Here is a 24,284-nt window from a genome sequence, read left to right on the forward strand (position 1 = left end):
GATCCATGTAGATCTCCAATACAAATTTGAGTTAGATATCTTTACGAGTGAGATCTAGATCTAGAGTCTTCCCACAAGTGGATAGTATATGTGAAGAAATGTTGTCATTTGAAGCGAAGTGTGGGGGAATGGAGAATATTAAGAATAAGGTTACACTAGTGACGCTTTCCAAACTCTTAAAGCTGAAAATTCTGACGTTTGTTCTGAGTGGACTCTACCAATTTGACTTGTTCGGGTAAAACTGCTGAGATCTATAAAGCCAAGTTCTCCGAACATGATCAAATCATGCAAGACTAATAAGTTTCGAGTCCATTTGTTATCATATTAGTCATTCCATAGTCTGGAGATATCATCTAAGACGAAAAGATGGTATTAGTTTTATTGCCATTTAATTCTTGCAAGTCTGAAATTCTGGTTAGTGGAAGATGAAAGAACCACTAGAACTGAGGGAAATAGATTTACGTGTGAGGTGATAAAATAAATTATGTGGTTGATCATTATCAAGAATCTTTAGACTCCTATTCAAAGAGTATTCATTGCACTAAATAAAATCTAAAACAACAATATGTATTTCCATCGTTCATGATAGAGCGCAATATATATTCGGAATCCCGTGATTGGGCTCAGTGAAATTGTGTAAACAGCGAAGTCCGTCTAATATTACAAATAATATTTTTCTATCACATTTTAGATAAGTTATTGAAATTGAATAAAACTTTTCCAAAATTTAATGACACCAAACTTTTCCCCCCACAAACTTTTTGTCAAAGCCCTGTTTCTTGACACGTTATTGACCCAGTAATACATCAACATCATCCGATCCTTTTATTATGCCTCCCAGAATCTGAGTCCCTATACTTGATTCGTACCTGAGGACTCTCTCGTCATTTCTTTAGATATCGCTATACCTTCCCGAATATCATCAAACTCATCTCTCGGTCTCTGTGTTATCGTTCCGTAATTCGGTAACTCATCTCTGCCGAAAAATTTCTCTCCCTCTGTCCAATTTCCTGACCATTTGTTGACATACAAAAGTGGGCTATTCGCTCTCTCATAATTTGGAGTGAGGTGTCTGCTCGTTGGTTTCGACGTCGGTCTCTTCTCGCTTGCCACTGATAAACCACGTATCCAATTATCCATTCTATCATAAATAAAGATAATAAGAATAGCAATCCAGGTCGTAATAAAGAATATCATACATATGATTCCTAACGGAGCGAAAAACCCATATATGATCGTTTCCATAACTGTGAGCTCAATTTGTGTGACATCAGTGGCATTTTTAATAGCCACTATATTTTCAGCAATTTTTGGTAATGGTGACATTCTTGAATTCGAACTTGTCAATGATCAGATTCTTTCATTGTTCGAATTGGAGAGATACGTACGAGGTTGAACAGTTGAGAATTTTTCAATCGCCTAGAAGATGCAGCTTTTGAAGGGTACGATTCTGATGGGGATCGAGAAATTCATTATTTGAAGAGAAAGAATTTTCACTGGTGCTAATTTCTAGTGTATGATAAAGTTTGTCAGCTATATACTATATGATCATCTGTGTGTGTTTGTCCAAATTGGGCTTCCTAGAAGGTGACTAATGTAATTTTGGGAGTAGTTTTAAATCACCACCTCTCAAAGGCTCCCAATTTCCAAGTTTTGGTGCAAGACGCAAATAAAGAGACACTGTAGCTGTTATCAATTTTTCTCTCTGAAGGGAAATTGGGAAAACTTTATCCCTCATTGTGTAAGTCAATCATGAGGCACTAGGGATTTCCGAGACTTCGGACTAGTTAGATGCAAATGAATTCAAATAAGAGAGGTTTGTTAATATCAATCATCGAAATCAATACGGCCTTTGAAGAATCCGTAACATATACTATCTATCTTCATGAAAATGTGATCAATTCCAGTGGTGGACATGTGACTGATGAAAATAACACATTACCAGAGCTGGCCTTTACCACAAATTGACTCGAAGATGTTAGTATGGAATGGATATGACTCTTGGCATCAAGAATTCCAAGATAATATTTTAAACTTCGGAAGATAATCTCTAGTCTAAGTCACGACCGAATAAAAGTGTTAGTTACACGCACATAGACTAATTAATCACATGAGGAGACTCAGCTTCGCTTATGGTCTCTTCAAAAAAACATATTATTCTTCCCTCGTCCATGATATCAAGGTACATATCTCATCTCTAAATGATTCAAACCAACAACCATGTCCCAGCAACAGAATTTAATTTCCAATCAAGATTCCTACAGAGAAACATTCACATTAATCAATCATTTAAAGTGCATATCAACTTTTGTGCTTTTCTGGATATATTATGAATCAATCCAATATATTTACTACCTATCAAAGGGCTGGAAGGGTTGCCATCAACATCGAATTATTCTGATTGTCTTTTTTTTAGCGGGTATCTCTATAAATGAAATTCGCTCATATCTCTGTGGAGATTCTAAGATCTTCTGTGACTTAGTCGCCCGCATTACTGTACTCACTCTTATCTTTTTCGAAATTCTTATTCGTTTCAACTTGTTAGGAGAGAGATTCGAATATTTCTTTTATGTCTCATTCGAGTTTTCAGGATGGCATCCTCGATGCGTGCCAGGATGGGAGCATGCTAGAATTCAACTGCGGCTGGCCAGTGAGCTCGAAGAAGAGTATAATCAACGGGATTTCGAACGCAGATTTGCGAGGGTTTGTAGAAGATTTGGTGGTGAAATAGATTGTGACTTCATTGAAGCTTGGATAGACAAGGATTGTGAAGTCATAGAAGATATATTTATCAGGAAATGCCAGTCTGGATTGAGGTATCCAATCGCCGATGCCCTTACAAATAAGACATTGGAGTCATATAATGAGCTTCTAAGCCTCCGAAATTTCCGTTCCACTGCACTCGAGAATCTGGAAGATTTCAGAATGGTGATGGAATGAGCTACTTTATTTTGGAACAGTAATACTTTGACGGTGCTGGAAAGTGTCAGAACGATATAGTTGTACTTTCAACCGATGGAAGAAGTTTAATGAAAGGTCAGAAATTTTCACATCTTTATAAAATACACCACTAACATCTATCAGACCGTCTCATGAACAAAGAATCATCAACTTATCTTTATTATTTTAAAATTGGGAGTTTCTGTACCATATATCCTGAAGAACAATGTTTTGTATACATTTATGTGTGGTCAGATGGGTCGATTGATGGGCCTACAATTTTTAAAGGTATATTAAGATCCTTTACTTTAACTCGAAGGAATAAATACGGCATTATTGAAGACTTCTCATACCTAAGATAGGCCGATTATTGAATTGATTTCTATGATTTCCCCGAGGCTATCAGAGCACAAGAAGGCGATTCAAATGTCCACAAAACACTCTAAAAATGATTACAATATGTTCTCGACAGATGTATGTGTTTTTTCAACAATACCATAGACCTGGGGCTATGGGTTTGGACTTAGGTTCTCAGGTTTGGTCTTTGAGACTTGGTTTTTGGTTTTTGCCTTGGAGTCTTTGGACTGAAAATTTGTAAGGGGAGACAAATTTAACGATGGTTATTATGATAAAGCGGGAATGTAAACTGGCAGAAGTTATTTCTAGAGGATTTTGATTTTTTGTCAAAAGATATGGGCGAGCTGACCGGCACGCAGCAAGGAGAGTAATGTATATCAGTTGTGTTAGAAATGTCAGTGAAGTTAAAACAACAATGTACGATCATACGGATTCAGAATCCAACCACTTCGCAAAACCTGACTGATATCGACCAGCGAAAAGCCGAAAATAAGATTCCGATCGGAATTGGCAAAAGATCACATATACGAATCCTATATCCGATAGTGACGTCTAGCCAGACGTTCCAGAAACAAATCACGTGATGAATCTCATTCTAGCGTCGCTTCATGACACTCGCTCCAAATCTAAGGGGGGCTAAGCGAAAGTATCTTAACATTCACCCCACAATTTTCCTCAAGTTTACTGACCAAAAAGCTTAAAGTACATACTAACTCTTATAAGCTTTTAAATCCCATTATTACAATGACTGATATGGACTTTAGCTACTGTTACTAATTGTAGACAAGCAACGAAAACCGTAACTAGTACGGCACTTGACAGATACTGGCGCATGTCTAGGGAGAAAACTAGCAGATTCGTTCATTTTGATTTCCACACTGAACCCTTAAACTAGAAAATCATCTGATGAAAATCTATTTAGATAGTTTCTGCCCTCAAAATAATTTTCCCATTCATCCTATGAAAAAACATCGCATCGAAAGTATTCGCAGAGTATCCTGAACACTTGACAACATCATATTCTCTTATCGCACATCGTTTACCTGCTATCATATAACCATATATTACATTTATTCAATAGATTCATATCATCTTGCTCGATATCGTCACCACGTCATCATAGCAACACCATCTAAATACCACCTCCACATCGTAAAAATGATCACAAAGATGATTACCGACGGTAGATTTACCAATAGTAGCTTTCTACCAGGCACCACCTCCTCGACTACTATCTGTATACCTCCAGCACTCTCACCATCCTATCCGACTCAACTCACTCAACCACTCTACTCTTCCGCACTCACACCCCCCACCCAACACGACAGAATACACAGCCGATCCTTCCTCCCCAACCAAACAACGCACTTAACCTCCACACTCAAAGATCACTTCGACACACCAACAAAAGTCACATTCTACACCCTATTCTTCATCATCTGTATCGGTGTACTCACCACCCTCGCCTACATCTTCAGCTACATGTGCAAACGATTCGTGACGAAGCTTCAGAAGCGATATGAACACGAATCATATGGAGAACTTCAACGATTGGTGTCGCGAAGAATGGTACCTGGTTATCTTACTTTTGGTGGGATTCCTTCGTGTGATGCTGGGGGGGATGGAAGACCTGTTTCTAAGACTAGGAGTATGGAGAATGTGGAACATTCCAAGGCTGCCAAAGCTACCAAAGCTGCCAGAGCTGCCAGAGCTGCCAAGACGACTAATGCTACCAAAGCCACCAAAACTACCAAAACTGCCAAAGCCACCAACGATCCCAACAACGAATCCGAGTGGGAAAGCGCCCTTCCCATCCCCAACCCCCGCAAAATAGGCTGGGCCAACCCCCCGCGACCCATCCGCCGCCCACCCACCACCAAAAAACCCAGCACCCTCCGCTTTGCAGTCTCTCCACCCCGCGCCCCCCGCCCCAATCTCTCCAATCAACCCAATCCTCCCAATCCCTCGCACCCACAGAAAAGACTCCTCAGTCCCCCTCTCTCTCCCTCCTTCCTAACAATCTCCAACGCAACCCGTGCACCCATGCCGATCCCCGGCCAAGAACCATCATCGTGGGACGCTGGGACACCCTGGGTGACAGCTGCCGACGGACTTCCGATTCTTCGGGATGAGGGAAAATTAGAGAGGGCGATGAGTCCGAATGCTGCGGAGTGGGGAGATATCGATCGGTTGATGAGGCGTCAGGGAGAACAATATGCGAGGGATAAGAAGATTTTGGATGCTGCGAGGAGAAGGGAGGGATGTAGCGGTATGTAGACCGGGTCGAGACGTTTTTGTGCTTACTAGTCTGTTGAAACAAAGAAAGGGAATACTGCAAGATAGAGAACTTAAGAAGAAAAAGTAAGGGCATATAAACAAAAGGATTGAAAGTTCGCGATTGTAAATTCTCGCATGTTAGAAAAAGTAGGGCATAAGCATCATGGATGAAAGAATTAGGAAGCGGCATTCACAAAAGTTTAATATACATGATAGTATGGAAGAGACCTGGATATATCAACAGATTGTTATAAACAGATTGTAAACATAATTGATGTTTTGTCATTTATCTTTTGCAAATTGTGACGTGATGGAATATGTTATGTCTGATGAATTCTGTATACCCTTCCTCTTCGTGAGATCATGAGTGTCCCCTCTGATGTGTTGAAGAAAGATACAAGATGCCGTATGCTTTAAAGGCCAGAGTGTCATGACTTGCAGAGGTACAATGTACTCCCGCATCATGCAATTTGCTTCATCGCTGAAGATATTGCCGATACATCCCATTCTGTAGGAAAAGGGGGGGGGGGGGGGGGGGGGGAGAGCAAAAGAGAAAGTCAAGATAAGAGACCAAGCACAATAAATTATATAAAAATAATGAATGCGGAAGCAATAGGATATTATTAATCAACTACCATTCCCTCATTCTGAAAAGTCCGCGTAAAATTCTGACTCCGCGGCCAACACCCAATTACTCCACATATATACCATTTTCGTTATTCATAATTATATACAATTACAAGTCCAAAGCGCCTGGGGTGCATGATATCGCATCCCAATATATTCCTCCATGGTATTACTGACAAAGAATGAATTTGTGAACAGGAACGCTACTTATTCGTCATTCCTTTTTTGCTTTTCTAAAGAATTTTGCGAAACTTTTCTTGGATCTCAATTGTAATGTAGGGGCTGCGTCTTCATATGTACTGCCAATTTCAACCATACCCGGAATTGCTGATGGAGCCCACGGTAATGGTTTTGATCTAAGAGTTGCATCCGACAAGGAAATTTTGGTCATTCGACTATTAGAACGTGTTGTTCTTGGAGTGCTCACATCGTTCTTTTTTAATGTATCACGATAACGGGCTTGGTTTTTTGATGAAGGAACCTTTTTACACTCTGGAATTGGAGGAGGCCGCCGCGAAGGAATAAATCCACTTGGGCCAAATTTGTTGGGCGTGATTTCACTTTGTTGAGAAACTAGTAAATCTGATGGGAGCGAAGATTTTCGTCGAGGCAATGGTGAAGGTGTATCATTCATAGAAGGTGGCAAATACTCAGCCTCCACATGATCCATCATGGTGTTGAAAGCGGATAGAGGTGTTGTTTTGCTGTACGTAGTATTGCGCTTGTGTAAGTCTTGTGAGTTCCTCTGAGCTGGTGCTGTTTTCGGTCTATGTTGTTCCATATAATAGTTGACCTTTCGTCGGAGATTGATATTTTGCTCCTCTAATATCTTTGCTGCATTTTCAGCCGCAATAGCCCGCTCAAGAAGACGCTTATTCTCTGCCTCGAAGTCATTAATAGCTTCAATGGCAGTAGCTGCATGTAACTAAGGATATGAATGAGTATTGATACTATAAGGTAGACTTTCAATAGGGGACTCACCGAACGTGTAGGACTAAGTGGGGACTTCGGATCCATATTAATTTTTTGGGGTTTGACTGCCCCAGGAGAAGTATCTTCTAGTTCAGCAATAAATGATGATGTGGCTGAGTTCGGGGAAGCATTTGTAGCTGCCGAAGATAATTCGAAAACGGAATCGACGGCGGAGATAGGTGTCATTCTATCGGGGGAAAATTGTTTTGAATGTTGTCGACCTGGTATATAGTTCCATGCACCTTGTGGGGTAACGAGCAGACTCAAGGTAGGAGTTGGGCCATTTGCATTTCGACGACGAGGAGTGGTAGATGAGCGAAGGTTATCTTGAGAAATTGCATTCTTCATCATTGTTCGTTTTGAGTGAGGAGTCTGTTGGGGCCTTTCCCTTGGCTGCATTTGAGACACAACATGAGGCATGATTTCACGCCTTTCTCAGGGGTTTTACAAGTAACCCCCCAAAAAAAGTGGTTGTCCAAGCAAGTGGTAAACCTCGATGCTAAAGGTTCAAGGAAATCTTGACACGGGAATATCCGTACAAACAATTCATCCGAGAACCCCGAGAAAAGGTACGGTCGGGAAATTGCTAAAGAAGTTGTTTCCATGTGACGTATGATCTGAACGACGTTTAATTTTTCACATTGAAAACTGGCCTCGAAATAATTGAATTGTAATCAAGGCAGGCTTAGATGTAAGGGGTGAGGCTGGGTCATAGACAAACAGATATATAAATATTGTAGGATTGGACCCCATCTCACATTATAGTTTTCGACTCGAGCTGGAAGCCTCGATCAATCATCTCAAGTGTGCGAGTATGCGGCAACGATGCTGCGGCCTCGTGTCTCAATGGCAAGAGCCATTGTGAACCACTCGATTCAACACAGTAACCTGAAACAGACGAAAAAGCGTCGATTCAAATTATGCAGACGAATCATAAAAGACATAAAAACTTTCGTAACCGCCATGGGGGCGGTCGCTTATCTGGTCATCACTACATCCAACCAAACGCGAACCAACGCTTGCGGCGCAGTAGAAATACTCGGAAGTAAAGCAAGAACAAGTAGTGTGAGAGAAGAAAAAGGCACGCGATTGGTAGTAGATGATAACAGTAAAAGAGATCAAGTAAGAGAATGGGAATACGGAGAAAAGATGCCTTGTATTCGATTCTCAAAGAGAGTTTCAGGTGCTGCAATGCACCCTCACCTACATCGCAAGTGTGTTCTTCGTATAAGCATGGAAACGCAAGCATTCAATGGCACTTCTTGCAATAACGATGAATGTATCGCGAGTTTCGAAAATAGAACAGGATGAATGAGGAAGCCTTGGAGTTAGATGATGGCGTCCACATGATCGTATTTGCTGCATATGTACATGTATGTATAACTGTGAGATGTGTATCGACCGGATTTCCTTGATTATATATCATTCTTGTTGGTGAAGGAAGAGAAGCAAACAAACGTTGTATAACACGGGAAAACACCAAAATCCTCACTACTCGGGACCGTTTGATATGGAGAAACCCAAGATGTGGAATATGGGCAAGCCCCTCTCTACGTGATGTTCAGGAGTGTTCGGGAGAATTTCCATCTTCAAGGTCCGAAGGATTTCGGGGTCAGAGAATATCGGCTAGTCTGAGATAGGAATAGAGCAGAAAGGTGAAGCTCAGCTACGGCTATGGGTGCTCGTGCCAATTGAAAATACGGCGGACGATAGAGGCAAATAATGCTGGTAAGCTTCATCACTCGTATCTTGCAGGCACGGTGCTTATCGCTATCTTTCTTTTCTAGTAACGAATTTGGACTCTTGCTTTGTTCTTCTCCTTCACCAATTCAATCACTCCAATAGTTAAATAATATGGCCTCACCTGCATCCTCAAATCGTCAGCAGGATCATTCTTCACGGCGACATTCTAGGTCCCCCTCCACAGATTCCGAAGGGGAGAGAAGGCGGAGGAGGCGCAGGAGAGAGCGAGAGGCTGACCGTGGATCAACTCGTACCGACAGGCATGATGATCGTTCCAGAGGCACGAGAGATCAATACGAAGATAAAGTGAGATACCGCAGAAGGTCGCGCAGTCCAGTTGATTCAGATTCTTCCCGGCAAAAAGTCAATCGAGATTCGCATCGCAGAAGATCGCGCAGTCCCCGACGAAAGGATGATCGAGATTCACATCGCAGAAGAGATAGATCTCGAGACCGAAGACGGAATAAGGATGGAAATGCAAATGACAATACCAGGTCGGCGGAATCAACGACAAACTTGGTAGCGTCTCGAAAACAAAACGGTCCGCTACCATCCCAAGCTGCATCGTTTCAATCGAAAAAAGATCCATCCTCAACAGCCCTTGTCACCACCGGAGACGAGCCAGTACCTGAAAAAGAGAAGCCGAATTTAGGACACACGGGGATCTTGGCAGCAGCTTCAAATACAATTACACAGGCAGATGGGAATTCTATAGTTCTAAAATATCACGAACCACCTGAAGCATGCAAGCCACCATCTAAAGACGATTGGAAACTTTTTGTGTTTAAAGGCGCCGACATTATCGAAACCATTGATTTGAGTTCCAAGAGTTGCTGGCTTGTTGGTCGAGAACGTGCCGTGGTGGATTTAGCTGCAGAACATCCAAGCATCAGCAAACAACATGCCGTCATACAGTTCAAAGCGACAGAGAAGATGAACGAATTTGGCGATAAGATTCGCAAAGTGAAGCCATACTTGATCGATCTCGAATCTGCGAACGGTACGATGATGAACAAAGATCCGGTGGACGCGAGTCGATACGTTGAGTTAATGGATAAGGACATGATACAATTTGGTCACAGCACCAGAGAGTACGTCCTAATGTTGGCACCGAGAACTTAAGCAAAAGGAGGTTGTCATCTATGGTAACATACTTTCGGAAGTTCCTTTCATACTCATCATGCTATACGATTTGTACCATATCAAAGAAGCAGAAGTCAGCTGCAACCCATCACCAGATTTTGAAACCGTGCGGAGGGACGAAGATCTCTTGAAGGAAAGGAAGATGCATGTGTTGAAAGATTAACTTTACCATACTAACTACTCCACCATGTCTCACTTGACTTTGCCGCCAGTACAACCTATCAAGGTCACCGCGGTAATGTCGCCGAGAATCGTAAATAGAGTTTCAAAGCTTGAATGATGTAGGGCCGTCTGGGCAATTAGGGAGAGAGAAAAGTGCCGGTGCTAATATAGCTCGTTGTGGACAAATCACATTGAACTTGGCATTACAAACTTTGAGCCTCATAAATTGTCACTTGCTTCATCTGTGAAGACGTAATATTTCGTAATATGAAGATTGGATGTATACTTGACACATGGGGCAGATTCGAATGGCAAAACCCCGAGTGAGAGCTGTACGCCTCGATTGTCTCGATGGAGTCACACTCTCTAGGTAGAACTCTATCCTATCAGCCCCGTTCACGTGATTGCCTGTTTTACGACATGATGTTTACATAACTATGTGTTGGGTTGTATTGCATTGGTTGGCCCTCATGATAATAGTAGATCTGTGTCCTGAGATCGACATGGAGAGAGTGTAAGCCTCGATGGATGTGAATGGGGCTCTTTGTACGTACTGTGAGGTATTTGAGCTGGGCGGGTGCACTCCCGCTATCGTGTGTGTATGTTCGCCTGGTCTGGTGGCCTCAAGAGTGAATGGACGGTCCGTAGCGATACGTATCCGCTACGAGGTTGGAGTCGGCATGTGTCTGGCATTTGACGACGTCGTTGCGCATCTGGCAGTGCTGCGCGTAGGAAGGAATGATTTGCGTGGTTTGTGTGATGTCATTGGCAGTTTTGATGGCACGTTTAGGCTGCTCTCCATCTTGCATTTGCGTTCTTGTAGGTGAGGGGGGTTCATGTATGATGCTGGCTGTGGGAGATGTCTGGAGTAAATGGAGCATCAAATGAACAATCACTCACGTCTTCAAACTTTTGTAAAAATTATCAAGACCACTCCCAATCTCAATTGTGCATCCCCAAGTTCCCCTGGTGCTAACACAAATAGATCCGCACAGTAATGCTGACGCTGACGCTGGCGCTGACACTGGTCGGATGCTGGCAATGACGGCGCCATCCCGCAGACAAAGCATCGCTAGGATTGGATGTCCCTGCCCGTACCCGTAATCAATCCCTACAAGCGTCTCTCATCCTGTCCACCACATTCGCCATTTTTAGAGTTAAAGTTGGGAGATGGCGAGGACGGTTTGCGAATGGGGATAGCAAGGGAACATGATTGGGGAGGGACGTTTGCAAGGAGGAGGAGGAGGAGGTGGTGGAAATACAAACCATGAGATGTGGGAGGGGAAGGGGAGGGGGAAGGGGAAGGGGAAGGGGAAGGGGAAGGGGAAGGGGAAGGGGAAGGGGAAGGGGAAGGGGAAGGGGAAGGGGAATGGGAAGTTCCTCAATCGTTTTAGTCTCTTAATCATAACTCGATGAACCGCTTCACCCCTTCACCCCTTCACCCCTTGAACGCTTTAACGCTTTTATCCTATTACGACGCGTCAAATCCATTTCATAGCCACCGGCAGCCCTACTGATGATTCTGATGACATGACGCCCCAGAAAACTATTCCGCTTCCATATATAACCCTAGCCCGCTACTCTAATCCGACACCCCAGTCTCGCATCCCCCATGTCGCCAGCTGACTGCAATAATCCTCAAAATGTTTTCACATCCATCCCACCATCATCCAGCTTCGCGCCCTCTTCACACCCCTTCGCACCACGCAAAATACACATCCTCTTGGAGATATCTATTACGGCATTGCTTCAATCATGTCTCAAACCCAATAATCTTTGCTCTTGTGGCGTCTTATATACTTTTCTTCCCCCGTGTGACTAACACCCCAACCTCCATTAGCGCGTGCCACAATCTTCACGGGTACAGTTATATTCATATACACCGAGGTCGTATATGCCCTGGGTACGTCAATCGAGTCAGGCAGACGTCTCCGATGCTTTGCGTCCGCAGGCTTACTTTCCACAGTCTTCATGACACCTTACTTGCTTTTGTGATTCCATCCTTCATTCGTCTATATAAGTCTTCACTCTTTCATGCTTATATACGCAGCCAGTGAACTCGAGCTTCATCGCGGGCCAACGAAGTTCTCGACATGGTAAGTAAACAATCTCTTCCCCAGATTCCATCATTCTCCCCGTCTGTAAGGGACCAGCAGGGATCTTGGGCTTCTTCGGCTGATTTGGTGCTCTGGCAGGATGGATCCGCTATAAACCCCAATGAAATCAATCGCTTCGAAGTCACCGAAGTCTATGCACATCCCCAAGCTGAAGTAGATATCGTACTGGTCCATGGATTGAACGGTCACCCACAGCATACGTGGACTGCGAAGAATGGCATATTCTGGCCCACGGCTCTCCTCCCAGTTACCTTCAGCTCCAAAGATCCAAACAAATCTGCAAAGGTTCGCATACTCGTCTATGGATACAATGCGGATGTGGTAGCCTTTGCAGAGAAATCCGCCTCGCACGACAGAATACATGAACATGCACAAAGTTTGGTTTCCAGCTTGGCGCTAGAGAGGAAGAGTGAAGAGGCCGAAGAAAATCCAATCATTTGGGTTGCCCACAGCTTGGGTGGCATCTTGGTAAAACGAGTAAGTGACACCAATACCTCCCCTCCCCCACAATTTTATTAAAGCTTATGCGTCTCTCAGGCACTAGAGATTTCCCACGATTATCAAGGAAAGAGTAATGACGAGATTCGTTCCATCGCAGTCTCGACGTTCGGTATCATATTTCTCGGTACTCCTCATACGGGTGCTGATCCGGCGAAATGGGGATTGATTTTCCAAGGAATGGTGTCGGCTTTAATGCCAAAGAAAGCCATGGACTCGGAATCGATTCTCATCAAAACTTTGACGACAAATAATGAGACGCTTGCAAACATCAATCTTCATTTTCTCGACATTTATCAACGCTTCAAGATTTGCATGGCACATGAAAGTTTGAAGACGGATTTCAAAGGAACGAAAGCTTTTATTGTTGATCAAACTTCCGCCAGTCCTCTACTTCCAGATGTCTCCTACTTTGGTATTGAGGCTACACACAGCGGCATGTGCAAATATGAAAGCAAAAGAGCTCCAGGTTACATGAATGTCTCCACCAAAATTAAGACATGGGCTTTGGAAGCATCTCCAATAGTTCGTGCTCGCTGGCGACATGAAAAAAAGAAACGAGCCGACGAAACAGAAGCTCAAATCAGAGAGCTTAGAGGACAATTCGGAGATGTACGCCCTCTATGATCTTGGCCCCGGAAATTCACTAACAAATTCGTAGCCAACTTTAGCGCCTGGAACGCCACAACAACCACAGGGTATGTACCATGGTAGCTCTTCGAGTCTTCCACAACCTGTGTTGACTGAGTCTCCACGAGCAAGACCTATTTTTGATTATGAGGTGTCGGAAGTTGAGGAGGAAGATTTTGTAATGGCGGATCGTTGGAGTTGATCGCCAAAGTTCTTTGTGATCTGTACCTCGGGCGTTGACATTGATGTTTTCTTTTAATATTTTCTTTGGTCATGGGAGCTTTGCGTTTTGCTTTTTTATATTGTTGGCGGAAGCTGATTTGTTGGTTCCGTAGATTTATCGAATTCAGTACAAACTATTGCAAGTTTTGAGCCCGATATGACAGACGATAGTGCAGAGTATTTTATCAAACCACCTGGATTTCGTCCCAATTCCATATTTGTTGGTCGACGAGAAGAGTTGGCTGAAATGCACAAGATGCTATTTGATGAACAGAGACGATCTCAAGGTTCATGTGCTGTTTTGATTCAAAGTATGCCTGGTGGTGGCAAGACTCATTTGGCCCGACAGTATGCATTCGAATATAGACACGAATTTCCCGGTGGTGTTTTCTGGATTCGAGCGAAAAGTAAACAGGAAATCACAGCAGGATTTTGGCAGATTGCAAGAAAGGCAGCTTTGAAACCTTCGATGGTTAATGAAGATCCAAAAGTTCTCGACAATCCGGATCAATTTATTAAACTGGTCAAAAAGTGGTTAAATCATCGACATCATTGGCTTTTGATATTGGACGGTATGCACTTTGATGATAGCTTACGAAGATTCATTCCCGATAGTATCAACACCAGTATCATCTATACATCAACGGAGAAGTCTGTCAGTGGCGATCATCATTTTATGAATCCGCAGGTTTTGAAATTACCAGCACTTTCGGCAAGAGAAGCTCAACACCTTTTATTACGAGAGCTAAACAAGAGGGAGCCGTATGTTCAAGATGATCTCAGGCATTCCATGGAATTGGTTCAAGCAATGCAATTCTTACCTGTAGTTATTCATGTCGTTGCTCAACGTTTGAAAGCTACAGATGAACCACTTGCAAAATATGCTAGATCTTATGCATCGGCGCCCAAGGGTTTGAGGGAACTTCAGGCTTTCACATCTGTGGTTGAACAATTGGAAAAGCTGGGCGCTTATGAAACGCTCAATCTGATACGTATCTTGTGCTTCTTCAGTCAACATCTTCCGGTTGAGATGATTGCACTAGGTAAGTGTATAATACGTACATCGTTCTCTATATATATATTAACATTATCATTAGGTTTGGATGCACTCGATGTTCCTATTAGAGCAAGCGAGCCTATTACGGGTAGGTCATTGAATAACACCTTCAAAGTATTGAACAAGTTCGCTTTAATAGACCGGAATGAACACGAAGCCTCACTCGTCTCTTCTCAAACTTCAAAAGGTAGCAGAGACTTGTTGTCGGATGATATTGATGTTATCAGGCTGCATAGTGTCGTCCAAGGATTTTTTGTGGATACTTTACACGCGAAAAAAGAATTACCAATGTGGCTTGATCGAGCCATTTCGGTTTTTTGCTACTCATTCGAACAAGCAAACGATCGTATCACACAAAGGACGCGCACTGGTCTTGTCGAGGATTATCGACTCTATGAAATCCATGGCATGAGACTTCAAAGTCATCTGGAGAGACACAAGAAGGAATATATTAAGCATCACAAAAAAGAGACTTTGGATCCAGATACGACGTACATTATGTTGGATGAAATATTAACTACAATTAGAAGTGAAATTCAACGGCGCACTCCGGAATCTTCTCACGTAATTGCTGGAGGTCAACCGGAAGCATTCCAAACTTCAATCTTTGATCGTACGGGTAGTTCGTCTGATACTGGTGCCGATGCGGAAACACCTGCGGATAAGTTTTCTGATGGTTCTCCTTGGGTTCTTGGGCCTCACATCGAATCCCCTACAAGTCTTGTTCATGATCCGGATTTTCTTCAACAGGTGGAAGATATAAAACAAATTCGATTTCCACCTCAGCTACCCAAAGAAGACACTGGATACGATAGTGAATTGGAAGGTTCTACCATGACACTACAGCCACCAAAGCCTTCGGCGCCTCCAGCTGGTTCACCTGAAAGTCCTGGAGGTCCATGGGAAGTTGTTAAGCCTCGACGTCCAAAGGTTACAGCTCCAAAGCTTAACCTTCATAGAACTATTCGTGCTCAGGAATCACGGAAATATCGTAATCGTGCGGACTCATTTCGTTCGATGACTCCTGGGGGGTTTTCTGATCCACGCGTGACTAGTGTCACAGCACATGGTGAATTACAACAGCCTGCTATTCGACCACAATCTCGTGGTACTTTGTCTGGTCAATCAAGTGCTAGAGTAGCACTCGCTCATATCAGTAAATCGAGTCCACCCCCAGTTCGAGGAGGTGGCCCAATTCAAAATCGAAGAGCACCTACGCATAAATTGACAGAGACCAACCTTATCACTAGGACTCCAACTTATGCATCGGCTGTTTCTGGTCCGACGAGAGATACAGCTTCAAGACATGGCACTGAAGAAAACTTTAGTGATACGACATCAAACCTTGGGTTCCCAGAGCCAACAACAGCTGTTGCTGCTTTACAACGTATTCCTCATGATACAGAGTCTCAGCCACCACCACCGCAAGTACCTTATACTCGTATGCCACCATATCCCCATACACCGGATTTGTATTATCGACAACCGTATGCTGCAAACATGTATGATACGCCAATCACGAATGACAGTCAAGATAGTTTCAAACCAATACCAAATCCTTTTGAAACTATATTTCCGATCATGACAGGTCCACCCCCTATAACGAGATCTTCAATACCATACACATCATTATCACCATCATTAAAGAGGGACCTACCACATGATTATCCGAGTTGGGATTCACAATCTTATCCCAATTCATTACATGGCTCGATGCATAATCCAATTCCCCATCAAGGTAATCTTCAGAGTCCCCATCTACTTCGGCCAACTCAATTTCAATCAATCTCCTCACCCAATCTTCTTCCTTCTCAGTATCGACCTAACCCTTCAACATATTACCCAGGTCGTCCTGAATTCTCCCACTCCGACACAACAAGTATAACAACTGCCCGTACCTCCCCCCAAGAATCAGGTTATACTTCTCAACCCCTCTCTCGCAATCCATCCGGCCAATCAACTCACTCCACAATTTCTCTTCCCCGACCCGTCGCTCGTCCTTGCTCTGCCTCTAACTCTGCATTAAAAACCAGACGTACATCTCTCGCGGAAACAGAACCCCTACCCCAACTTCCCTTTTCTCCTCGAGTTAGCGCGCCTGCTATGAGTCCACAGATAGGCTATCAAATTTCTTCAACTCACTATCTAAACCACGCCCCTCAAGATCGAGAACGAGGAATGGTAAGAAAAAGTCCGAGATTGTCTTTTGCGCGGACGGCTGTGGTTGATGAAGCTCGAATTTTGTATGAAAATCAAGAAAGAGAAAGAGATTTGCAGAGACAGGGACAGAATCAATTTGTTTCGTCGCAAGCGAGGATTCCGAGGACTTTTAATCCGTTGGCGCCGAATTTCAGTCCGAGGATGGGGATGGGAGGGAGTCAGATGGGATATTTGGGGCAGGGTGAGGAGAGGAGAGTGGGGGGGAGGGATTTGAGTTTTATTTATCCGAGTCCTGAGTTGGGTGGGGAGGGATTTGTAAATGGAAATGGAAATGGAAATTTAAGGGGAATAATAGAGGCAGAACTACAAGCCCCGCCAATGACGAGAGGTGGGAGTAGTGGGAGTGGAGGATTGGTAGTTGGTGGGGGGAGAGTCGTCGAATTTGGAGATTTGGGAACGGCAAGGCTGCAGCCGCGGAGGGATTTTAGTGGAGAGAGATGGAATGGGAATGTGATTGAATTTGGGGAGACGGGTTTGGGGATTCGGACGGGAGGGGATGGGGGAGGGGTGAGGGGAGATGGGAGGGGGTGGTATGGAGAGAGGAGGAGTAGAAGTCGGTAGATGGATTGGTTGATGGGTTTAGTTGGGGGTTGAGGGTTGTGTCTTCTTCTTCTTCTTCTTGTGTTGTATTGCTTCGATATTATTATATTCTATCAAATGGAGTTTCGGAGAAAGGCATGGCATGGATGGCACAGGATGTATCATATACCACAAAGGAACCCGAGATAAAGAAGGGAAGCATGGGTTTACATGTACAGAGATGTACACATTTATGAAGATAAAGATAGCGGAGAGCGGAGAGCAGGGAGATTATGGATTTAATTAACGAATGGTAATGATATGGAAAAGAAGGATTGGGCTGGATGTGTATAGCTTGGTATGGGATAGCATGGGATAGCATAGCATGGCTGGGCGCGAAAGTTACGAGAGAAATAGAGAGTTGGTGATGGATGCAATAGGGGAAGAGGAAGAGGAAAAAGAAAAGGAAGATGAATGAGTGAGTGAATATTGTCAGTGTATAAAGTATGAAGAATTTGTATGATACCCTGGGATATTGATATTAATATTATATTAATATGTATTCCCTTTTTTCTTTTTTTCTTTTCTTGTAGATTTAATGAGACAGAGAAAGAGAGAGAGAGAGAGATGTACGAATGTATCATTATCTGTTTGTGGATTTCAAGTTCTGAGTTCTGAGTTCTAATAAGTCTGTATGTATGTGTACGGATTTTTGATTTTGATTTTGATTTGTATATTAGATTAGATTAGGTGTTAGGATTAAATGGAATAGGAATGGGAATATGAGAGGAGGAAGATGTAATGGCTGGAATGGGATTGGGATTAAGTAGGTATTAGGATTAGTTAAGAGAATGAATATAGTATCTCTAATTTGGATTAGTTATTAACTAATTAATCCAAGTTTACAAAAACGAGTAACTAGAGACTTTCGTCTAAATCAATAAAAATCATACTTATACTTCCAAAGAAGAGGTTACGCGAGGGATCTTTACAGGCGCAGTAGTATAATAGAATCCTATTCAATTCGTTGAGTTTCATCGAGATTGCAAAACAAATCGTCATTCGGATATTGTATTATAGATATATGAAAGGAAATTGGGACTCTACATTCATGCGAGTTATTGTAATTCACGAGCATGCAATTTGAAAGTCAAATAACTTCATAGAAAGTAATGATAATTCAGTAATAATAAATCTACCACTCTTGAGCCCCTCGAATAAACAAACGACTATCTGTGACCATAATCTGGGTGTCTAATAATAATCTGAACTGCATCCATCATCAGAAAGTTCAAAGTGTCTAATTTCTTTTTAAACATCAAAAGTGATCCAATTCTCGAACCAACCAAACAACGAATTCACAAATGCGATAACTAATCGTATCTCCAGAATTTCACACACAAAATCGTGGAATAGACTGACCGCAGTCCGGAAGAACGTTCAAAAACACTATCCAGGCACAATGTCAAATAAATTTGATTCCTCCGTCCATCAAGCCATCTTTGAATTCAAAAGCTTGAGCCTAGATTCGACACTGTGATGCCCTATGGCCTATGTCCACGATCAAACTACGTGAGACTCAAGTAAAGATTACGGTATATGAATACCACAGGGCGGTACTCGTTGCAGTCCAATTCTCGGGATGCTAAAAGAACTAAACATGAATCGCAATTTTAGATTATTCCTTTATCAATCGAATAGATACTCACATTTGCAGATTTTCACCAGCATGTATGACGCCGTGTTTGTAGAACTAATCTATTGATAATCAAATAGAAGATAAATTGACATCACAGCAAGTATTCGATCTCATTTTCCACCATGAGACATCAATTCAATGCTCCAACCCAGAGATCCAAGTCTCAACATTTCCCTACCAAGTTGCAGCTGCTCGAAAGATCCAGACTCTTCAAATACATCCAAAGGTATTTAAGAAACGGGCGAAGAAATTACTTTGGAGAATGAATTGATCATGCTTGAATCCTGATTATCGTTGAATTGACTATATTGAAGTGTATATATATATGAGTTGGAGCTGCACTGCATAAATATGCCCAAACAAAATGAATCGCCCATCAACTTTTACGCTTCAAGTAGCCAAATAGCATTTTAGTAATTTGAATTTGAAATTAATTGATATTGGCCATGGCCAGATACCCGTAACCTTCATGTATTGTAATGTGCTCCTTCACGTGAACTAAATCGTTTGAACTTTCGTACCTCTAAACATACGTTCCGACACCCATGACCTATAATTCCTAACATCCTGTCCTAGTTCAACTCCTTGATACCAGCTTTCATCACAACTGTCATTTTCATCAACATCAAGAAATTCCTAAGCTCGCAATTTCACCCTGCTCGTTAGAATTTTGAGCACCAAGTTTGTACGAACACTTCCATCTCATCTTCACCTGATCACCCTTCCCGTGTTCCACACCTTGAAGGTAAATTTTTTGGGTAATGCCCGATTCTTGGTGAGGATTAAGCCTCCGTCCGCTTTGAGGTTGAAGTCGGAGTGTATAACCCTTTCATAGTGTTAGTATCTCTAGATTACACTGAAGATAGATAGAAAAACGTTACCTTTGTGACTGCGGCTTGAAATGTTAAATCAGATATGGATTCATTTGAATTATTTGAGAATGCAATTGACAAAGTGATGACATCAGGTGTAGTAGGCTCGCGGGTAGCGTTTAATGATATTTTGACGTTGGTATTACTAATGGTTAAATCGTTGGTAGATGGAAGACCCTCGGGTAGGGCAGAGGAAAATGCCCATTCATCATCATCCGTCACAGGAGCTGGGGCATTTGCTGCGTGTGATACTGGGGGTTTAGGATTCGCAAAATCGAAAATCGAGCCGGATTGTTGAGGGGTAGATTGTCTTGATGGGGATGTAAGAGCAGCGAATGGATCAATGTTTGACGGGGGAGGTCTCGCTGCTGCAGCTTGTTGTTGCTGTTGTTGCTGTTGAAAGAGGGATGGTTGTGGAGTAACAGGTTTTGAAGGTGGCTGTGAGCCAAATGCAGAGAACGCAGAGTAATCGGGTTTCACAGGTAAATTTGAAGGTACCGGAGATCTAGTTGGCGTTGGCCCTCTGGCAGTACTATTTTCAGTTGTTGAAGACATTAATGCAGGACCAGGAATATCTAAAGCTTGTTAAAATGGAGAAATTGAAGCATATTTGGACAACTCACTAGTATTATTCCCAAATCCAAGGGATATACCACCCTCTTGACTGTACGAGGAATCTCCCATAGACAACCCCAATAAGTCATTTTCCAAATCACCTGGTTGAGATGTGCTTGCTGGAGCATTACTCGTAGATGAACTTCCATTGGTCTCCGGCTCTCCATCAAAATCAATCAAGGAAAGTTCATTTGCGGAATTCTTGCTAACCCCTGTACTAGTACCAAGGGTGCCCTTGGCAATCTTCGAAGCTGCATCCACATCACCCTTCTTCATCAACTTATATCGCTCCACAGTACGATGGATACTATCATTAATTTCTAGAAGCTTTGCGACAGCTTCATGATCATCCGATTCCTCTTCACACATCTTCTGTATTTTGGGATGAGCACTTTGTAGAGCTGACGCAAGTTCCTCGTAAACATCGCCCTCCGTCATTACATCTCCAGGCTTGAATTCTTCCAAACGTTCTTCTAGTAATCTCGCTTTCTGTTGTACTTTTCCCACTTCTTCTGCTGCTTTGGCTCGGTAATCCGTTTTCGATCTCGTATCGTATCCAGCCATAATTTTCATTAACCTGTTGGCTTCTTGCAAATCTTCGGGACCTCCGCGACGAATTAGTTCTTGCAATTTCGCAGATTGTGCCGCCTTTTCTTCTTCCTCCATTTCTTCGGCGGATTTTAAATTCTGTGATATTGTCAGTTTCCCATCGAAGTATCCCGTATCCAGATCCATCATTAAACTTACATCACTTGGGTTGAGTACCGCAGCATCCTCCACTCTGACTTCCGGGAATACATAACCTTTGTAACTTAACAACCTATGCATATCCCTAATGAAACCTAAATCCTCCTTGTACCTCGAAGTCTGACATATCGTTCCCCTCCATTCTTCGATAGCTTCCAAGATCTTCATTTGGACTTTACTCGGCCTGATAGGTGGTCGTTCCGGAAACCTCCTCACCAATTCATTCAGAAACTCTTTTGTGCTAATTTGCAAATGAAATGGATAACCACAATTTTTCACACAAATGTCTAACAAGACAAGTGCTAGTATCGCAACATTTGGGTTGCGATGATTAATATAATTGACAATTGCAATAGCTGCTTCCCGTGGCGCATTTCCCTTTTTCGAGTTTATAAGGTCGGAAATTTCGAGGTTCATAGCAAGATTTGGCTCGTAATTTTCAGGGGAACAAGCTTGCTGGATATATCGTTGGAGAGCGGAAGGTCCTGGGTCTCCCATCATAGAGAACCGGTCTCGTGCCGCCATTCTTGCGGAAGCTGCCTCCATTTGGAGGTATATTCTCCTATGTTACCAAGCGGAATGATTATGGATTGCAAAAAAGAGAGTTGGTTGTAAGAACTTCGTCGATGAGCTGATGCGGCGCGATAGAGCGTTGTAATGAGCTCAGTGGGGTGGACACGATTGGACTTTGGAATGATGAGAGGGTGCTTAGTCATCACTATTCGCAAGGCTGGAACGATTCTTGGCTCCCCACCTCGATTTTTATATCACATCATACATTTACTTTCTCTTTTGTAAATAAATCGCCACATATTAAAGTTAATCCACACACTTACACCATGGTTCGACATAAGAAAGATAACTTCTCTTCTCGAGGCAAGAAATATAGTAATCCTCCACGAACTCGAGGTCCGCGCAACAACTCCGACGATGAATCACAACCCCGCTCTTCTCGCCCTCCATTCAAAGCTGCATGTTGGGATCTTGGTCACTGCGATCCAAAACGATGTTCCGGAAAGAAACTTATGAAGCTTAATCTTATGCGAGAGTTACATGTCGGTCAGAAACATCAAGGTGTTATTATATCTCCAAATGCGAAAGCTACAATATCCCCGGCAGATCGTGAAATTATGCAACAGTTCGGTGCGGCAGTTGTGGAATGTTCATGGGCTCGTACAGCAGAAGTTCCTTGGGCTAAGATAGGTGGAAAGTGTGAGAGATTATTACCATATCTCGTTGCTGCGAACTCAGTCAATTATGGCAAACCTTGGAGGCTAAATTGTGTGGAAGCTTTGGGAGCTGCGTTCTATATATGTGGGTTCGAGGATTGGGCAGAACAAATATTGGAACCATTCAACTACGGAAGATCATTCTTAGATATTAACTCCAGTCTGTTAAAGAGATATGCAGCATGCAAAGACGAAGCGGAGATAAAGAAGGCCCAGGAAGTTTGGATGGAGAAATTAGAGAGAGAATATAAAGAGAGTAGAGAAGGTGGCGCGGATGGTGAAGATGATATCTGGAAGAGTGGAAATACGAATCACAGATTACCTGAAAGTTCGGAAGATGAGGATGAGGATGAAGATGAAGAAGATGAAGAGGGAAAAGATAGTGATGACGAAGTCGATGGAATCTATCTCGGTAAAGAACAACCAAAGAAGAAACCCTTACCCGAAGATGAGGAGGAGGAGGATGAAGATAAGGATCCTTTCGCCATTTCAGATGATGAGGACGATGAAGAGGAAATGGCAGAACTACGACGAAGAGTCCTCGCATCCAAACCATTTGCCAACCCACAAAATGGCAATCAAAAAGCTGCACCAGAAAAGATTTCGAGACCAGTACCATTGAAGGAAGATTCTGAAGTCGAAGCGGATTCGGATAATGGAGAAGATGATGAATTTGACAATATCATTGATGCTACTCCTGTCACCGATAGGACAGGTATAATAGCTAAAGAGAAAGCCAAGACCGTATCTCCAACCATTGCTAGTGCTACATTTTTGAGGACGGTCGTTGGTGCACCAAAGAAGTGGTAGCTAAGAAGTGATAGCTTTATCACAAATTAAATATATTTAAAACTCTCCCCCTTGTGAGGCCTTATACTTATCCTAATTGATATCAGTGTCCCAATTGTTATGATTATTCCAATTGATATTATTATCACAGCTCTATTGTACAATCACTTTTATGTCTTTATGTTGCCATATAATATCACCATATAACCATATGATTGAGTAGTACAGAGACTCTACGCCATACAAAATGGTCCGTAGAAACCTCGGTATAATGATTTTCTCGCTGTCTCTCAGATATTATAAATTTCGCTACATATGGATCATCTTAAATAGTATGATTGAAGAAAAAAAAGACTGATTGGTTCAGAGAAGTCCCGTGCAACCTGCAAGAACTAACAATACCCCTTAAAAGTTTGTGAGGTTTACATCCTCTCAATTGTTATGAGGAAATCATAGAGACCTGGACAGACATTCATTAAATTGTTATAGGTTTCAGAGATTATGGTAATGACGACAATCTCCTCCAAATCAAGGCCGTTATTTCCCAAACACCATTGTTAGGAGAACTAGTTGTTAAAGTATAGCTTTGTGTAGGCATTGAATACTGTTTCAATGTGATACGCGGTCACCGGTGTCGAAAGTCTTGTCACATCAACACTACTGCGGAGCAAAACGAAGTTTTCAATGTCCCTTTCGGCATGCATTCTCGTCAATAGAGAAATAGGAATCACATAGTCTTAGTGTAACAAATAATCCACATGCTTGTGTCACTACAAATGATTACTAACTTTGCTTCTCGACCTTCAAAATTCCTTTGGATCCACCCCTTCGGCTTGGAATGAGCAGGCA

General features: G+C 42.7%; 6 protein-coding genes across 7 annotated transcripts; 4 read left to right on the top strand and 2 right to left on the bottom strand.

Moving 5' to 3' along the window:
- Positions 1 to 4,327: 4,327 nt before the first annotated feature.
- On the top strand, positions 4,328 to 5,784 carry BCIN_02g09110 (hypothetical protein). Its single transcript, XM_001554277.2, has one exon. It carries the CDS (start codon positions 4,456 to 4,458, stop codon positions 5,572 to 5,574), a length of 1,119 nt encoding a protein of 372 aa, XP_001554327.1. The 5' UTR covers positions 4,328 to 4,455; the 3' UTR covers positions 5,575 to 5,784.
- Positions 5,785 to 6,172: 388 nt separating this feature from the next.
- Positions 6,173 to 7,970, bottom strand: BCIN_02g09120 (hypothetical protein). Its single transcript, XM_024691630.1, has 2 exons — positions 7,183 to 7,970; positions 6,173 to 7,126 (listed from the first exon to the last, which is right to left on the bottom strand). Exons 1-2 carry the CDS (start codon positions 7,591 to 7,593, stop codon positions 6,416 to 6,418), a joined length of 1,122 nt encoding a protein of 373 aa, XP_024547401.1. The 5' UTR covers positions 7,594 to 7,970; the 3' UTR covers positions 6,173 to 6,415.
- A 516-nt stretch (positions 7,971 to 8,486) lies between these two features.
- Positions 8,487 to 10,462, top strand: Bcpml1. The gene has a single exon (XM_024691631.1). It carries the CDS (start codon positions 9,028 to 9,030, stop codon positions 10,036 to 10,038), a length of 1,011 nt encoding a protein of 336 aa, XP_024547402.1. The 5' UTR covers positions 8,487 to 9,027; the 3' UTR covers positions 10,039 to 10,462.
- Positions 10,463 to 11,997: 1,535 nt separating this feature from the next.
- BCIN_02g09140 (hypothetical protein) lies at positions 11,998 to 18,434 on the top strand. Of its 2 annotated transcripts, XM_024691633.1 has the most exons (7): positions 11,998 to 12,124; positions 12,188 to 12,317; positions 12,417 to 12,815; positions 12,876 to 13,448; positions 13,498 to 13,534; positions 13,802 to 14,731; positions 14,786 to 18,434. In XM_024691633.1, the coding sequence occupies exons 2-7, from the start codon at positions 12,315 to 12,317 to the stop codon at positions 17,524 to 17,526; spliced, it is 4,683 nt and encodes a 1,560-aa protein (XP_024547404.1). In that variant the 5' UTR covers positions 11,998 to 12,124; positions 12,188 to 12,314; the 3' UTR covers positions 17,527 to 18,434. The 2 variants fall into 2 exon arrangements, with proteins under 2 accessions (XP_024547404.1, XP_024547403.1); XM_024691632.1 differs by lacking the exons at positions 13,802 to 14,731; positions 14,786 to 18,434 and having other exon boundaries at positions 13,498 to 13,768.
- A 1,005-nt stretch (positions 18,435 to 19,439) lies between these two features.
- On the bottom strand, positions 19,440 to 22,082 carry BCIN_02g09160 (hypothetical protein). The gene is made up of 4 exons (XM_024691634.1): positions 21,418 to 22,082; positions 20,679 to 21,357; positions 20,065 to 20,630; positions 19,440 to 20,009 (listed from the first exon to the last, which is right to left on the bottom strand). Exons 1-4 carry the CDS (start codon positions 21,961 to 21,963, stop codon positions 19,809 to 19,811), a joined length of 1,992 nt encoding a protein of 663 aa, XP_024547405.1. The 5' UTR covers positions 21,964 to 22,082; the 3' UTR covers positions 19,440 to 19,808.
- Positions 22,083 to 22,128: 46 nt separating this feature from the next.
- On the top strand, positions 22,129 to 23,541 carry Bctsr3. The gene has a single exon (XM_001554283.2). It carries the CDS (start codon positions 22,257 to 22,259, stop codon positions 23,454 to 23,456), a length of 1,200 nt encoding a protein of 399 aa, XP_001554333.1. The 5' UTR covers positions 22,129 to 22,256; the 3' UTR covers positions 23,457 to 23,541.
- The last annotated feature ends 743 nt before the right edge of the window (positions 23,542 to 24,284 follow it).

Source organism: Botrytis cinerea, chromosome 2 (genome assembly GCF_000143535.2).
Source record: "Botrytis cinerea B05.10 chromosome 2, complete sequence".
In the NCBI taxonomy this organism is placed as follows: Eukaryota; Fungi; Ascomycota; class Leotiomycetes; order Helotiales; family Sclerotiniaceae; genus Botrytis; species Botrytis cinerea.

Bases quoted from the DNA above. Each gene is read 5' to 3' on its own strand.
- BCIN_02g09160 (XM_024691634.1), bottom strand. From the start codon at position 21,963: ATGGAGGCAGCTTCCGCAAGAATGGCGGCACGAGACCGGTTCTCTATG. The intron at 21,358-21,417 runs GTAAGTTTAATG...ACAATATCACAG, and splicing joins CGGTACTCAACCCAAGTGAT to AATTTAAAATCCGCCGAAGA. The intron at 20,631-20,678 runs GTGAGTTGTCCA...AACAAGCTTTAG, and splicing joins TGGATTTGGGAATAATACTA to ATATTCCTGGTCCTGCATTA.
- Bcpml1 (XM_024691631.1), top strand. From the start codon at position 9,028: ATGGCCTCACCTGCATCCTCAAATCGTCAGCAGGATCATTCTTCACGG.
- BCIN_02g09120 (XM_024691630.1), bottom strand. From the start codon at position 7,593: ATGCCTCATGTTGTGTCTCAAATGCAGCCAAGGGAAAGGCCCCAACAG. The intron at 7,127-7,182 runs GTGAGTCCCCTA...TCATATCCTTAG, and splicing joins CACTTAGTCCTACACGTTCG to TTACATGCAGCTACTGCCAT.
- BCIN_02g09110 (XM_001554277.2), top strand. From the start codon at position 4,456: ATGATCACAAAGATGATTACCGACGGTAGATTTACCAATAGTAGCTTT.
- Bctsr3 (XM_001554283.2), top strand. From the start codon at position 22,257: ATGGTTCGACATAAGAAAGATAACTTCTCTTCTCGAGGCAAGAAATAT.
- BCIN_02g09140 (XM_024691633.1), top strand. The intron at 13,535-13,801 runs GTATGTACCATG...TTGGTTCCGTAG, and splicing joins AACGCCACAACAACCACAGG to ATTTATCGAATTCAGTACAA. The intron at 14,732-14,785 runs GTAAGTGTATAA...CATTATCATTAG, and splicing joins GGTTGAGATGATTGCACTAG to GTTTGGATGCACTCGATGTT.